Source organism: Vigna unguiculata, chromosome 11 (assembly GCF_004118075.2).
Source record: "Vigna unguiculata cultivar IT97K-499-35 chromosome 11, ASM411807v1, whole genome shotgun sequence".
Lineage (NCBI taxonomy): Eukaryota > Viridiplantae > Streptophyta > Magnoliopsida > Fabales > Fabaceae > Vigna > Vigna unguiculata.
Genome location: NC_040289.1, coordinates 31,638,977 through 31,655,244, shown reverse-complemented (window position 1 = coordinate 31,655,244; position 16,268 = coordinate 31,638,977). Strand labels below are relative to the sequence as shown.

General features: G+C 26.8%; 1 protein-coding gene across 1 annotated transcript; it reads right to left on the bottom strand.

Moving 5' to 3' along the window:
- Nucleotides 1-1,284: 1,284 nt before the first annotated feature.
- On the bottom strand, nucleotides 1,285-4,164 carry LOC114169502 (beta-amylase). The gene is made up of 7 exons (XM_028054676.1): nucleotides 3,931-4,164; nucleotides 3,425-3,823; nucleotides 2,753-2,917; nucleotides 2,383-2,646; nucleotides 2,093-2,302; nucleotides 1,742-1,981; nucleotides 1,285-1,637 (listed from the first exon to the last, which is right to left on the bottom strand). The coding sequence occupies exons 1-7, from the start codon at nucleotides 3,988-3,990 to the stop codon at nucleotides 1,485-1,487; spliced, it is 1,491 nt and encodes a 496-aa protein (XP_027910477.1). The 5' UTR covers nucleotides 3,991-4,164; the 3' UTR covers nucleotides 1,285-1,484.
- Between the last annotated feature and the right edge of the window lie 12,104 nt (nucleotides 4,165-16,268).

The window sequence follows — 16,268 nt, the reverse complement described above, 5'->3', positions numbered from 1 at the left end:
CAACTGAAAATACAAAATTTGGTCCATGGAAATTTGATAGCTAGAAAAAGAAGCTACTTATGAAAGGAAATTGCAATACAAAATGTGGCATCTTCAGTTCGCCATTAGCATTGCAGATGAATCAGCACTTTATCCATAATCTGAAGTGTCTTGTTTTGCCTCAAAGCCCCAATATCTGGAGACAATTTTCTAAGTTCAAAAGAAACTCAAGTTTTCAGTACTTTGTACACGAGAAATCAACTCCCTCCTTGCTGTTGTACCGAGCATGTCAAACTCACATTCAACCAGACATCATACCTTAACATCTGAATCGTTTTGTCTTGTGCTAAAATAGATGGATATGATATATTCATCACTAAATCATTTTCTGTGTGCTTCTCTAGAAGTCCTAACAACAGCCACAGCCAAGTAAGTTCTCTAATAGTTGTTATTCACAAGCAAAATGCTTTTGAAGTATAGTACCCGATTATGGTGACAACTCAGATGGAAAGACCTAAGAATGGAAGGATTTTAGAATACAAGAGGTGTGTTAGGAGCAACAGACGACAGAAATAGAAAGAACGACAAATTAAATAATGGAGTACAGGGAGAACTAAAATATGATGGCAATGAACCATTAAAAAGAAATGCAGCTTAGAAATTCTAGTACATGTAACCTAAGTGAAATCAAACTTATATTACACCCCCACCCATCTTCTTAACCAACCCGGAAATTTTAACCTTATAGTTTTTTGCAAATATCTGTGAAGCTTTTATTTTAACTAGTTCTGCGGTTTCACTTTCAGCAAAAACTTGAGGAAGACAAGGACTTTAAGAAAATAATGTCTTGTAAATTTTAAATAATTAGCAATGAAAGTCGATATAGGATGAAACCCAAATTCAATAAAACTTCAATATGTATGCGTTATCACATAGGTATGTGGTATGCCAAAGCATCATTGCTAATATATGTCATAAATTTGTTACTTGCCTGTAGTTAGAGATCTCTCTAAAGTTAATTATTCATGTGTTCTGAGCTCTAAAATATTTATTCTTCTCATATCTAGATACTATTTCTAAATCTATTTATTACGGAAAGTTAATTTGTAATAAGATTTTATTCCCCTGGATAAGGTACTTGTGATATAATTTACAGTATTTGGATTGGCCCATATAGTTTTCAAAAGATTAATTTTGTTTTAAACACTTAATCAAATTTGGTTAATAATAAGAAGGGTCTAAGATCGTACGCTGGTGTAAGTTGATCACAAAATGTGTTGCATGAGCATATTTCAACATGTTAGAGACAGATAAAGTAGTTTATTAACTTTATATATAGGAATACACACATGAAAAGTACACACGCGAACACTGCCTAGATGTCTAGACATTGCTACTTCATGGCATTATACTGCTGATTTTGGTGGCTGGGTGCTTTATTTATATCCTGAACGGTATCTATTATTTCCAGCAGATTATTTAAGTACTCTTAGCACCATTGGAAATCAGCCATCAATTTTCATATCTGTCTCTGGAAGCCAGGGGAATGGTGGTATTGGTTTAGTCGCTTCAAGAAGAACCTCAATGGGAATCTTTGGTCCCGATGGCTTCAATGGAGTTATGACATGATTGTAGTTTTGAGGGTCTGCACAGTAACCCTGTAATTATAGGGGAACAGGATTAGCAATCTTCAAGGTAATTATGCATTTGAAGAAAGTTAACAAAATATCTTCTTATAAGTACATGCATAAAAATTGCTGACCTGATCTGCATGCATCTTTAGCACAAATTTTTTGAACGTGTCATAATTTGATTGTTGCAGTAGATCATCTGATAGGCGAAGATATGTCACTCCAAACATCATTAGTTTTGGAGGGCCATTTTTGTTGACGCCTTGTGGCCTTGCGTTCAGTATGATTTGGTTGTATGCTGTGGAATCATACCTTGGAAGTGCATTTTCTCCAGCAACTAGGATGTCTTCTCTCCAACCTCCACTCAATACCTGTCATGTGTTCATGTTTGGCAATTTAACCTCTATAATACAGCATCTAAACTTGACATTATCTTTAAGAAGCAGAACAAGCTTTTAACTTGCGAAAAATTATTGCATTACCTGCATTACGAGCTCCTGTGGTGCACTTTTGGCATCTGAGCTTTGTTCTGTGTCCCTCATCTCAAGACACGTAAAGTTCAAAATGGCATGATGGCGAGACAGCATTCTTGCAATGGGACGATATCCGTCTCTATCATTAAGGTTGTAATATCCAGCAGTAAGCTCAGCAGCGTGATTTTCAACTCTGTACCACCAGTGGATTCCAGATACCTGTCATCATGGTCAGAGGTTAGGTTAATCATCTGGTAGAAAATTAAGGAGACTGTTAATTGAGGTTCTATGAAGTTTACTTTGATCGCTAATTTGACTTTACAGCCCTGGAATGCTTTGTTGGCTTTCTCTAGGATCTGATCACCATGACTCAGCAATTTGTTTGAATACCAAGTCAAGAAGAACTTCCCTTTCTCAGTGACATATGTGCCATTTAATTTGAAAAATCCCGTAGATTCTGGAACATCATTATACTGGCCTGCGTCATCTGGCAGTTCCCATTCAGGATGGCCAGCCCTTGCTGCAGCTGCTTTGAAATCTGCCTTCAAATACTTGTCATAGCACTGCATATTGCAGAATTTCATTCTTATGATGTTTCAGTTGTTCAAATAATCAAATCCCAGATTGGATGAGAAACAACTCTGTTTTGAAAGCTAAGACCAGACTCACCTGAAATTCTCCAATACCAGGAAACTGCCATCCTTGACTTTGTGGATAAGAGGGATATCTGAGCTCTCCTGCTGGACCAAGCCCTACTTCAATGTCTATAATAAGTCCAGATTCTAAAAAATCTGACATGTTTTCTCTGAAACTCTGCATGTAGTCACTGTATATCTGCATACAATAACAAGTTTAAACATGCTGTGTGATAATCATGATCATTGTTCCCATATCTATCTGTACATGTAGAAGTCTATCTGAAACATGTCCAGCTTATTGTTACACAATAAATTATTGTTATAGAATGAATATTCTTCTTTTGTTTTTTTGACATTTACTTCTTCATACGTGTGATATTGATGAAAAGAGGATTGAGTGGCAAGGCTGATTCAGTTTAGTTAGCATCTTTTGGGAGTAGGATTATACAAGTTAAACCTACAACAGACAAGTTCAACCAAATAGACTGAATCAGTTTTCTTGTTTTTTAGCATGTCAGTATTAATAACACTATACTTCTTAATTTTAATGGGAAAAATTAGATTATCAAGCAGGCCAGGTCAATTTTTGGAAGGCAAATATACGCATGATACGTTCATACGTTCCTTGGTAGCAAAATTTCTTAGGGGGTTGACAACAAGAATGCTAGTTATAAGAAAGATAATTTTAGTTCTCTTAGTTCACCTCAATGGCTGTTCTTCCATGGAACATAGGCTTATCGTCCACACCAATAGTTAGATACTCCTTATTCCTTGTGCCTGAACGGTTGGTGTAGAAGATATCAGGATCAGATTCTCCAATGTCGAGCACCCACTTGGGAATGGGAATGTTAACTACATCTCCTACATTCCCTCCACACTGATGGAATGACATAATAGCTTGAAGTTTCAAGCCACATTCCTGAACCAGCTGAAACAAGATCCTATAGGCTCTCCAATCATACTGCTTAGGCCCCTTTTGTTCTATGATCCCCCACCACACATCAACCATAACCCCATCAATACCCGTTGCTCTTAGCTTCAAAAGCTGTTCTTTGAGGCCATTAGGGTCTGCAAAAACGTTGTCAACAGTGACAACTCCTAGCTGCAGCAGTTTGAAAGATAAACAACAAAACAAGATACAATTAGCGTGTATAGTCATTTGTTTTAACGGGTAGCCTAGAAACACACTAGTTCATGTGCATGACTTACTGGGAGCATGACATAAACTGGAACGTAGTTCTGTAACATGTTTCTGTCTGAAGTAACCATGTTGGTGGTTGCGTTTTTCTTTCGAAAAAGCCTGAGTTGTCTGGTCTCTGTGGAGAAGAAAGAAGAGATGCTACGTAGAAGTTGCTGGTTGTCGAAGTCACGATGCAAGGGGGCTTTTTATAGAAGAAAAAGAAAGAATATTGAGTAGCCAAAACAGAGCGAAAAGAATAAAGTAATAAAGAAAGTGTCGTTGCTCACTGCATTTTTATGACAGACATGACATTGTAGTCTAAGCGAAATAATTTTATAAATCAAAGTGAGAAAAAACAATATTTTTATGAATAAAATATTCTTACGAAAGGTCCTAAAGAGTCAGATACGATAAACTGTATGATAGTTTACGAATATCTTATGCTACAACATCGTCTCTCTTTGATGATAATTTGTGTTTTTCTCTTAAGAATGTGTGTTTTTTTCACTTCCTTTACCTATTGTATTGTCAGAGTTAAGCTCAGATGTGTGAAGTACTGTTAGCTTATTTTCTCTAACTGTTTTGGTGTATTTATGAAAGTTAGTTCGACAATTATTTTTTTAAATAAGATATTTTATGATTTGTTGTAACCAACTCTGAGTTGAGAGTTATTTGTGAGAGAAATCTTGAGTTGAAACATATGTTTTTAGTGAATTTTTCAGCATGGATGATAATTGTAATTAACACTTCAACTGAACTGTTTTAATTTTTTTTAATAAATGTAATTTTATTATTATTTATATTTTATTATTATTAATTTTTAAAAAATTGAAAATAAAATATATAACTCATAATTAATTATGTGATACTTATAATTAATTTATTGTAGTCATTTTTAATGTGAGTTGTTGGTAAAAAAAAAGAATACAACGTAATGAATGTTGTATTATTTTAACTTTTCACACCTTTAACTCAAATTTATGAGAAATGTTTCTCATGCACAACTTTTATGGATTTTTTAACTTTTATATCCCTTGATTAAAATGGAATCTCTTCACCCTTTTCTTTTTTCCTAACTTCACTTTTTCTGGGATACAAACAAGTCTTGGTATATAATTTTTTTATATGGCTATATATGTAAAAGACAAGGGATATAGATAATTATTCTGATTAGCTTTTTTTTCTCATCTTGTTTTTTAGTCAGTCCTTTAAATTTTAAAAGATAATTTAATCTTTTAAATGTTTGTATAAGATTATTTCACATTTTTTGTTCGTTAACGATGATAATATTAGTCGAAGTGATAAAACTCATTATTAAGTTTATCAAAATAGTATGGTAAGCTCAAATAAGAATCAATTTTATTTATAGAGATGATTTATAAAAATAGTGAAAATACTATTTTAGAATCGATAATGATTTAAAAATAATAAAACTCAATTATTTTAATATTAAAAAGAATTATATAAATGAAAATTTTTATAAACGATTTTCATTATTTTAAAACATATATTTTTAGAAACTACTTTTTAGAAATTTTTTGACTTTTTTAGGTGTTTTTTTTCTTACTCATTTGTTTGACGATCAAGAATCGTATCTGTAATCAGAGTATTGAGTTCTATAAGGATAACCGATCAGAATCTCTAATAGTATAAGTTGGTTTTCTATCATTTTTCTTGGTCCAATATGTCTTTCTCTTGGTATGTAGACTTTACTTGTTTGCATGTGACCTTAGAGTCATCAATATGAGTCTCTATTAATCAATGATCATAATGGTATTGTTTCATGTTTGTGATGTTTCTATGTATAGATAGAGCATCCCTTAGAGTTGAAGGTAGTTTGACATTTTAGATAACCTTGAATCGTCAAACTAAGTGAGGAAAGCTACTTTTAATTATTATCTAAGTAATTGTTTTAATTGTTGATTCTACAACTTAAAATTATGATTAGATGACCAAATTAAAATGTTTGATGGTTATTGATGCTGAAAATGGGATTGATTTTTGATTTACAAGTTTGTGTTGTATCTTGGATTTGGGGTTTTATATGACAAGTAATGATGAATGTAGAACATGTCTTGGTATGACTAATTTGATATTAGGATTGGAATGAAAATTGAAATTGAGGCTAATGATAAAGTTTGAGATAAATGATTTCAACATGTTTATGTGCAACTGGGAATTGTAAAAAGTATGAAAAGTCTTGGTTGTTGTATGTGATTAGGAATTTCTTTTGCAAAATCTTCGAATTGAACTAATCTAACACTATTAAGATAATAACTTTAATTTTAAAAGTATTATGATTTTATTAAGTAGGGATTAACTCAAAAGTGTCAAATTACTTAGTTCAAATCTCAAAAAGAACTTTTAAAACTTCGGACACATCTAAAAAAAAATATGATTTCTACTCGTCACCTTTTTTTTTCCTTAATTAATCACAACAAAGAAAATCAACAAAAAAAATCTATTTCTATTTTTATTTTTCACCTTTTTTCCTTAATTTAAACAATTTTACTTTTTATCATTTTTTTTTCTTTTGTTTCATCTTCTAACTCATTCAGTTTTCACCGTTTAAGTTAAACACAAAATTAAAGGTGTGTTTAGGACAACTACGGAAATTAGATAAGCTTATTAAAAACTAACTTTACAATGGTTAATTTTTTATATATAAAATAAGTGTCTTCACATAAAGAACTGTAAACAATACAGAAAAGGAACTTATTTTGTGAAAAGAAATACAAGATCACTTTATATTTTCTATCTTTACTATCTAATTAAGCCATTTATCTTATCTTATTTTTTATGGACATGGTGTATTCAAAAGGCTTTGTTTCCTAAATCTGTGATTTGACAATGACAATATTACATGGATGATGAGCATAACCTTTTTATGAGCCATGGATGATGCCCATATTATGTAACATAAAACATACATCAACGTCTCGCCCCGTCCAGAAGCACAAGTCACGATCATATGAAACCTGTCAGAGCTCAGAAAGGAAAGAAGTCACAATCATAAATTAGTTTTAAATTATAAACTAGTTTTTATACGCGTGCAATACACGGGCTATTTTAAAATGTATTTTTTTATCATAAATATAAAACTTAAATAAATGACAAAATAAAAGTACTAAAAATCAGAATTTTAAGATTTTAATTATATTTAATATTATTACATGTATAACTACGTGTATTAAAAGAATTAAATAATACTATATAATTTGATTTTTAAAAATTTATACCTTTTAATTTATACTTTTAGTAAAAAAACATAATTTAAATTATTTATAAATATGACTCTTTTTTCAAATATTTAAAATTTTTAAAATAAAAATTATAATTGAGATAGCAATGTAAATGTTTGTATCCAAAAATTAAATTTAATAAACACTTAACTATTTTAAATTTATAACTAATATTCTTTAATTAATTTTAATATTTATCTTTTTTAGTAATTAAAATATATTAATTGCATAAATGTTCGTGTAACTTTAACTCACAAAATATTTAACAATTATATGTTTTTATGAAACTAATTATAATATTTGTGCTTTAATTGATGTATTTGGTTTGTTAAACTAAATCTAAATTTTATTTTTTACTTTCATAAATTTATTTATCCATTTAAAAAAGATAATGTAAAAAGAATATAAGTTAATTAATAATTACTAATTTTAATAAAATACTAATAATAATACAAATAGTTATTATTATTTCAATATAATTAATTTCTTTATATAATTTTATTTAAATATATAATTATGTATAGTTATAAATATAATATTTAATAAAAAGTTTAATAATATAAAAAATTAAATAATTAAACATAAGTTACATTTAATATAATTATTACTATATTTGAAAAAACATTCCCTTCGTACCTCTCTTTTTTTTTTCTTCCAAAGGATTTTTTTTATAGAATTTATTAGTTTGGTGTTTCGATTTCTTCGAAGAAGAACTGTTCATTCACGTGTTATAGTTTAAAAAAGAAATCCAAAATTTTGTCTCTTAATATAGATAAGATAAGTCACTTTTTATCTAGGTTTCATGGTTTGATCAATTGAGTTTCTAGTAACCCATTTGTAGTATTTATTTATTTTATTTTATAATTAATTTTTTGAATCGATTTTGGATCTTTTGATTTGTTTCATAAATGTTTGATAGCAGTAGAAGGATTGGTTTTATTATAAATAGAATGATTGTTGACAGAAATAGTAAGAATGATTGTAAACCTAATTTTTTTGAATATAATAATTATTTAATAAATCTGTATCCACTCATCAAATTCTTTATCTCAAGCAGTTTATAAATCTTTTTCATCCACTTAATCCATATTTATGTTGAGTCCGAGGATAATTTTGGTTTGCTTTAGAAAAATAAAAAGTAAAATAAGCAAGTTTAAACTTTAAGATATAATAAAAAAAATAGTTTTAAGTATAATAGTTTCATGTATAAATTATAACATATGTATTATTTTAATAAAATAGTTTTCTAATATCTTTATTTTTAAATATAATTGGTATTTTATTAGATAAGGCAACTCACAAGCTTATTAACTCACAAGCTTATTGGTTGAAACTATGTAAATTCATTTCAGTCACATCACATGTTAAAAGAGTGAGATAAAAATAATATAATTTAATTTAGATTATAGTCTTTTTTATTTTAATTAGATTTCTTAAGATAAAATGATTTTAATAGCTGTATATATGAATTAGTTTTGATTGGAGATGATAAATAAATTCGTTCCCGTGAATATTGTCCGAACCCGTTTCCGTTTTGACGGGGAATCCCCGCATTGACTGGGTATGGATATGGGTATGGGGAATCCCCGATTTTTTCAGTTGGAAATGGGGATGGGTATGGGGATGAACATATCCCCACCATAACACCCGTCCCCGCTATATCTACATTCTCGTTTAAATTATTAAAATATTCACAATTAATTAAGTAACCATATATATATATATATATATATATATATATATATATATATATTATTTCTTTTAATTATTTGGTTTGTCATGAAATTTATTCGCATCTCTAATATATTTTTTATCTTATCATAACCTTTATGTAATTATGTTAGAATGATGTATGTTAATTAAAAAAAAATTATGCTCAATTTGAATATTTCTATTATTTTTTAATATTTTTATTTATTATATATTTTCCTTTCACATGAGAATGTTTATACTCATAATTTAAGGTAATATAAAAAAATTATTTACTTATTATTATTATTATTAATTTTTGTTTAATTTGAATAACTCTTTTATTTCATTAAAATAATTTTCGTTACTTTTCAACCATTGAGTATATATGTTGATATTTGAAAAGTTTCCTTAGTGCTCTAAGATATTTTTCATCTTATCATGCCTTATTATACATTTGATTTCCTTTGTGCGATTTCTTTCGATAGTCTCTCAAATTATTTCTAAAACACACATTTATTAGTTTTTTAATATTTTTATTTGTTGTTTATTATTTTCATCATGTAGAATAATATTTCGATATATTCTATCTAATTTTTTTATTTATTTTATAACTCATTATTAATCATACTGTAATTTTTCACTTTAAATTATGTTTGAAGTGGTTAAAATTATATATATATATATATATATATATATATATATAATGATATTTAGGAATAATACATGATATTTCACTACAAGAAAAACATGAAATAGTGACTAATTTAGTCATTAACCCATATCAGTCACTATTTTTCGTCATTGGTGGTAGTAGTTGATTTATTGTCTCAATCAGTGATTAAATTAGTGACCGATTCAATGATCGAATCGGTACTTGATTTAGTGACCAATTTAATTACTAATTTATTTGTAATTTGATGACAAATTTTTTGGTCACTAATATATTTATATTTAATTTTAACGACTTCAAACATAATTTAATAATTAGTTCTCTAAAGTATTTTTCATCTTATCATACCTTAATTATACACTTATTTTCTTTGTGCGATTTCTTTCAATAGTCTCTCAAATTATTTCTAAAACACACAGTTGTTAGTTTTTTAATATTTTTATTTATTTTTTATTGTAGAATAATATTTGATATATTCTATCTAATTATTTGTTATTTTATAACTCATTATTAATCATACCGTAATTTTTTCACTTTAATTGTATAAATAACTTTTATTTAGGTTAAAATACCTTTTTGGTCCCAATTTTCGTCCAGTTTTTTCAAATAAGTCATAATTTTGGTTTTGTGTTCAAATAGGTCTCAATTTTCGTCAATTTTGTCCAATTGGGTCCTTTTTTGCTAACACCGTTTAAATCATTAACGACCATGAACAGTGACTGCCACGTGTCACTTCGTGGTTTTTTTGAATTTTTTATTTTTTTATTTTTTTTTTTAAATTTAATTTTTTTAAATGTACACGTGTCAATCCAAGAGTGTACCACGTGTCATTTCGTGGTTTTTTTGATTTTTTTGAATTATTTTCTGAATTTTTTTAAATTTTTTTTATTTTTTCAAATGTCCACGTGTCAACCGAGTAGCGTGTCACGTGTCAAGGCAATGTTCTAAATTCAATTTGGTCCCTATATTTGTTATTTTTGTTCAATTAGGTCCCAATTTTTGTTAACATTAACCAATTTGGTCCCTCTCCAAATTAAAACCAAATTTAATTTGTATATTAAAATTCACATTTTTTATTAAATATTTTTATATAATATATTAAAATTCACATCATTATAACTTTGATATAAAAATTAAATTTGGTCACATCTTTGAATATAGAATATTGACTTTGACACGTGACACACTACTAGGTTGACATGTGGACATTTAAAAAAATTCAAAAAATAAAATAAAATTCAAAAAAATCACGAAGTGACACGTGACACGCTCTTGGGTTGACAGGTGTACATTTACAAAAAATAAAAAAAATTTAAAAAAAAATTTAATTTTTTTTTAAAAAAAAAATTCAAAAAAATCACGAAATGACACGTGACAGTCACTGTTCATGGTCGTCAATGATTTAAACAGTGTTAGCAAAAAATGACCCAATTGAACAAAATTGACGAAAATAAGGACCTATTTGAATACAAAACCAAAATTAGGACTTATTTGAAAAAACTTGACGAAAATTGGGACCAAAAATGTATTTTAACCTTTTATTTACTACAATATAAAAATTTAATGTAATTGCTATGAATATTTTCTTGTCACTATCCAACGTATATTGAAGTTCAAAAGATATAAAATCTATGTCAAAATTTTATTATTATATTTATTATTTGTTTTTTGTATCATTTTGATCAAGTGAGGTATTATAACTTTTATTAGTGTATAAAAAAGATATTCATTAGAAAATATTTTTTAATTTTATCAACTAAGTTCATCAATGTTGTAGTTTACAAATTTAATAAATGTTTTGGTTCTTATAAAATTTTATTTGGTATTCTAATCTAAAATGTAGACAAATATAATTTATTTGATATGGAAGAAACAATCATCCTCCTAATATTGAATATTTGATAATGTTATGTTTTCTTTACTGTAATTTTTTTTCTTTTATAAAAATTAATATTAAAGTAGTTAGAACATGGGTACGGGTATGGGTACGAGATTATACCCGTTATCCGGTGGGGATGGGGATGAGACAAAAGTTTGATACCCGTTGGGTTTGGTATGAGGATGGGGATGATTTTTTTTATGCAGAGATGAGTATGGGATAGCGAAACCCGTCCCAGCCCCGCCCCGTTGCCATCCCTAGTTTTGATCACTTGTCCATTATTAGATTCTAGATTATTAAATTTCTTATTATTATATAGCCATTTTACAAGTTTGATTAGTTAAATGTGCACAGTTTGCATCATAGGCTTTGCAAACTTGAAACTGAAAAAAAATTTAAACTGAAAAGTTACATCAGTAATCAAATAAAAATGAATTTCGTTTAATCTGTTAGATTCTAGTTTGGTAAATTTTAATTTGGTAATTTTGATTTAATAAACTTTATCTTAACAAATAAAATAAAAAAAAAATCAATTTATTTAAAATTGACAGAATTGTCGTTTGAATTATTATTCAAGTTGTGGGTTCTTGTGGATCCAAGGCAGACCTAAAAAAATATAATTTATTCATTAGACAAACTTATTTAATATATTTAATACACCGGTTTCATATACGTGAAGGATAAAAAAATATATAACACTCGTAAATAAGTAGAAATAATTAGAATTTTTAGTCTATTTATTTGTAAATACTCAAATAAAATTCTACTTTATAGTTTGTAAAATTTAAAAATAATTTCAATTTTTTTAGTAAATTAATAAAACTGGATTTAAAATGGCAATACCTAGATTTTGGGTCTATGAAAAATATTTCTAAGCTTAAATATAAATTATAAAAAAGAGAATGAAGAAAAAAGAAATTTATATTATGAATAATAAATATTTTATCATCTTAAATATTAATAGATTAACAATATAATCTTTAATTGATAAAAAAATCCAAACAAATTAAAATTAAAAGCTTAAAACATAAAAATTCAAATTCAAATTATATTTCATTGTACACACAATAGAATAGGCTAAAATTCTTTTAACAGTTTGCTACACTTGAATATTTATATATATATATATATATATATATATATATATATATATATATATATATATATATATATATATATATATATATATATATATATATATATATCAATAACTAAATAAAACATTAACGAGAGTATAAGTCTTATTTTCAAACATGCTATCACACAAAAATATCAATGAATCACCTTAATAAATAATACATATATGTCTTCATCTTATGACTCAATGCATCACCTTATAAAAGATACTTTAGCTCATCTCATAATAAAGTTTGAAGAAAGTTACCATTACTAATGTAAAATATGAACATAAAAATCAAAAGTCATCTTTGAAATCCACCCATTAAAAACTAAACATCAAATCTACCCTCATCAAGACTATATCATCCTACCCTTATATACAAGAGCATCGCTTTCGCTTTGGATTTGAGATGTCTAAATCTCAGATAATGTTTTAGCCCTTTTGTTGACAACCTAAGGATTAAGTTCTGGCCTCAAATAAATCTGAATTGGGGATGAGGTTGGTAATGTCAAAAATAATTTATCTATGATAGCATTTGTGATATATAAGTGATATTTGGATTTCTTAAACATTGAATTTAAAAATATATAGAGTAATTATTTTAATATAAAATAAGAGTGACAAAACAAGATTTGTTCTACCCTCGTCTCTGATCCGTCAAAAACAGATTGAGTTGGACTAACCGACCATAAAAAAAATGGATCAGGAATTGTAACCTGCCCATCAAATGGTGGGTCGACGAGCTGATCCGTCACTTTTTTTCATATATATAATTATAAATAAATATTTAAAGCTTATTTAATCAATTAAATATTTTTAAAATTTAATTGATTAGTTAATATTTTTAATTGGATAAATTAAAATAATTATTATATTTACATCTCAAATTACTTTATAATAACTAATAATTGAAACTTGGTTTATAAGTGTTAATGATTTAAATTATAATAGTATTACATATTTACAAAAATATAATACAGAAAATTTAATCTATTTAATTATTTAATTTTTAATTAAAGATAATAAAATGGACTAACAATCAATAGTGACCCACCTTTGGTCTGTCAATTCGACGGTATAAGTGAAACCGTCCAAATAGACTGATGGGTTAAAATTTTAAACCCAATCCGTTTATTTTGAGGGGTTGGTGGGATGGTTCATGGACCACACTCCATTTTGACACCCCAATATAAAATATATTTTAAAGTTTTTTAATTTTAGTATAAACATATTTTTCTTGGAAAATATATTTTCACAGCTTCTTGTAACATTTATCTTCATTTTTTTCCCCAAAAATATTAGTCTAGAGAAATGGTAGTGATGAAGGCTTGATAATAATCCTACATCAGCTAGGGATGCTTTTTGCAAAAACAAATGTTTTCAAAATCTTAAAGAGGATTAACCTCGTTAAACTATTAGAAAAACTCCTTAAACAATGTTGAGTCAATGACACATTAATCTTAGAGAAGTTGATGATGTCTCATATGAATATAAATTAGATATATCTTGAGTGAGGCTGAGCCAAAAAAGTGAAATGAAGAGAAGAAATAGAATTTCAATTTGTTTAAAAAAAATTATTCAAACAAGATATTTTTATTTCACAAAACATTTAAAGTGTTTATAAAACGAGTTACCTTATAAAAGTTTATTAACAAGAATAATATAATCGATTATCTCAGTTCATAATTAATGGTCACAAGTTAGATGACTGGTTATCTTAAAATTTAATATTTTATTATTTGGTTGATCTTCAAAACACTACATACACAAATAATAATTATCGATTACAGTAAATGACTATGTAACTCCGAAGTGTTTTTAGATCCACTCTGAGACAAAATAATCTATTTTTTCTTATAATAATTGATTAACTTTGTTTTTCAAAACTTACAACTGTATTTTCTTTCGATTTTCAAACAACACATTTATAATACAGTCTTCATTATCTTTTTAGCTTCAAAACATACTTTTAAGAGAACATCTTATTAATTAAAGATTACACAACTTCTTAAAATATTTTTCTTTGATATTACTTTTTTATTTTATTTCAATTGCATAAAAGGTTGCATGATTCCATTTCTTTTTCTTATAGAATTTGATGTAACACCTAACTTTTGTGTATATATCTATATTAGAATTTTACATTTGTTATGATATTCTTTTTGTTAAATTTTCAGTTTTTGAGCTAGTTGGATATACATGCGGAATGTATATAAAACTTTGTTTTTCAGTGATAATGTAACAATGTTCTAGTTAAGATTACTTGGATTGAAACTCAATATGGATGGAAGTAAAGTCAATCTAGTGTAAAAACTTTTCATATTCTTTCTGCTTCTTTTACTTCTTATCGCTTCATTGTTTATATATTTTTTACTTATTAAAAGTATTGGAATTGTTTCTTAAAAACGGTTATCTATAAATGAATGAAACAAATAAATTTAACAAAACAGGTAAAATTGATAAAATAATTATTTTAATTTAAAAAATAATTATTTATTAAAAAATAAAATTAATAAAATAATTATTTTAATTTAAAAAATTTATTTATTAAAAAATAAAATTAAAAATAGAAATGTCAACTCTAAAATAAAGTATCTTTTTATACGTAGTTATAGATAAGGAAACATTCTATTCTCAAGCAAAAATATTAGTTTCGACATGGAAAATAACAAAGTAGTACGTCAAATAAATATAACTTATGTTTAGTTGGTTGGTCCTTGTAAATAAAATGCAAAATTACATTGAAAGAAAACAAAAATTCTTTTTTTTAACACACAGATAAAAACATCTTTAGGGGATGTTTTTAACACTAGTATCAGACAATTGAATTCATTAATTTTTCTTTTAAATTAATATTTTTAAACTAGAATAAATAAATAAATATGTATAATAAAATTTTAAAAAATATTTATATTTATTTTAAAATTAAAAAAAAGGCGCGTATCACTGATAATACTAAAGATGATCATATCGTAAAAAATATTATTTTTAATTAAATTAGCCTATTAAAGGAGCAAGATGTTGGAGGAATATAAAATGTCAATGTCTTTATTTCAGAAAAAAACTAATATTAGTAATCAAATTTTGCTCGAAAACAAAATTAAATTTGAAAAGAGACTATGATTGAAATTATAGATCATGCATGTCCATTTCCATGTCTTGTAGTAACTCATTGAATCTCATTTATCTTTTTATTTTTTCAAGTCACATCTCAAAACAAAGTTAATAATTAACGGACAAAAATTTTAGCAAGCTGTTGAAGTGATTAAACGTTGATTAAGGTAAGCTTTTTTACAACAAACACAACACCTTTACTCGTGTCTTCTATTTCACCGCAAAATCACCATTATTATTAGCTTCACTCATCTTCATCACTGAAAACACCCTTTGTCGCCTTCCATTTTCTCTATAGGTTTTCATTTCAATGCATGCCAAGGGTACCCAGTGTCTCATATTTTTTTGAAAAAAGATTTGTAATTAGTCAAATAAATATTTATTTGTTTGTCATTAATAATGGTTAAAGAGGATGGAAATAAAAAATAAATAAATAAATAAATAATTTTTAGTATAGGTGTTCTTTTTTATTGGTAGAACACAATATGAAATATATAAATGACACGTGATTTGGATCCAAAATCTAAACCCACTTCATTTCCTACGGTGGATTTTGTCTCTCTTAACTTTTTTTTTTTTTGTTTATCTTATAGTTCTTTGAACCTTTTTATTCTAGCTAATGTGTATTTTTCAATAGACTAGTACCGGAA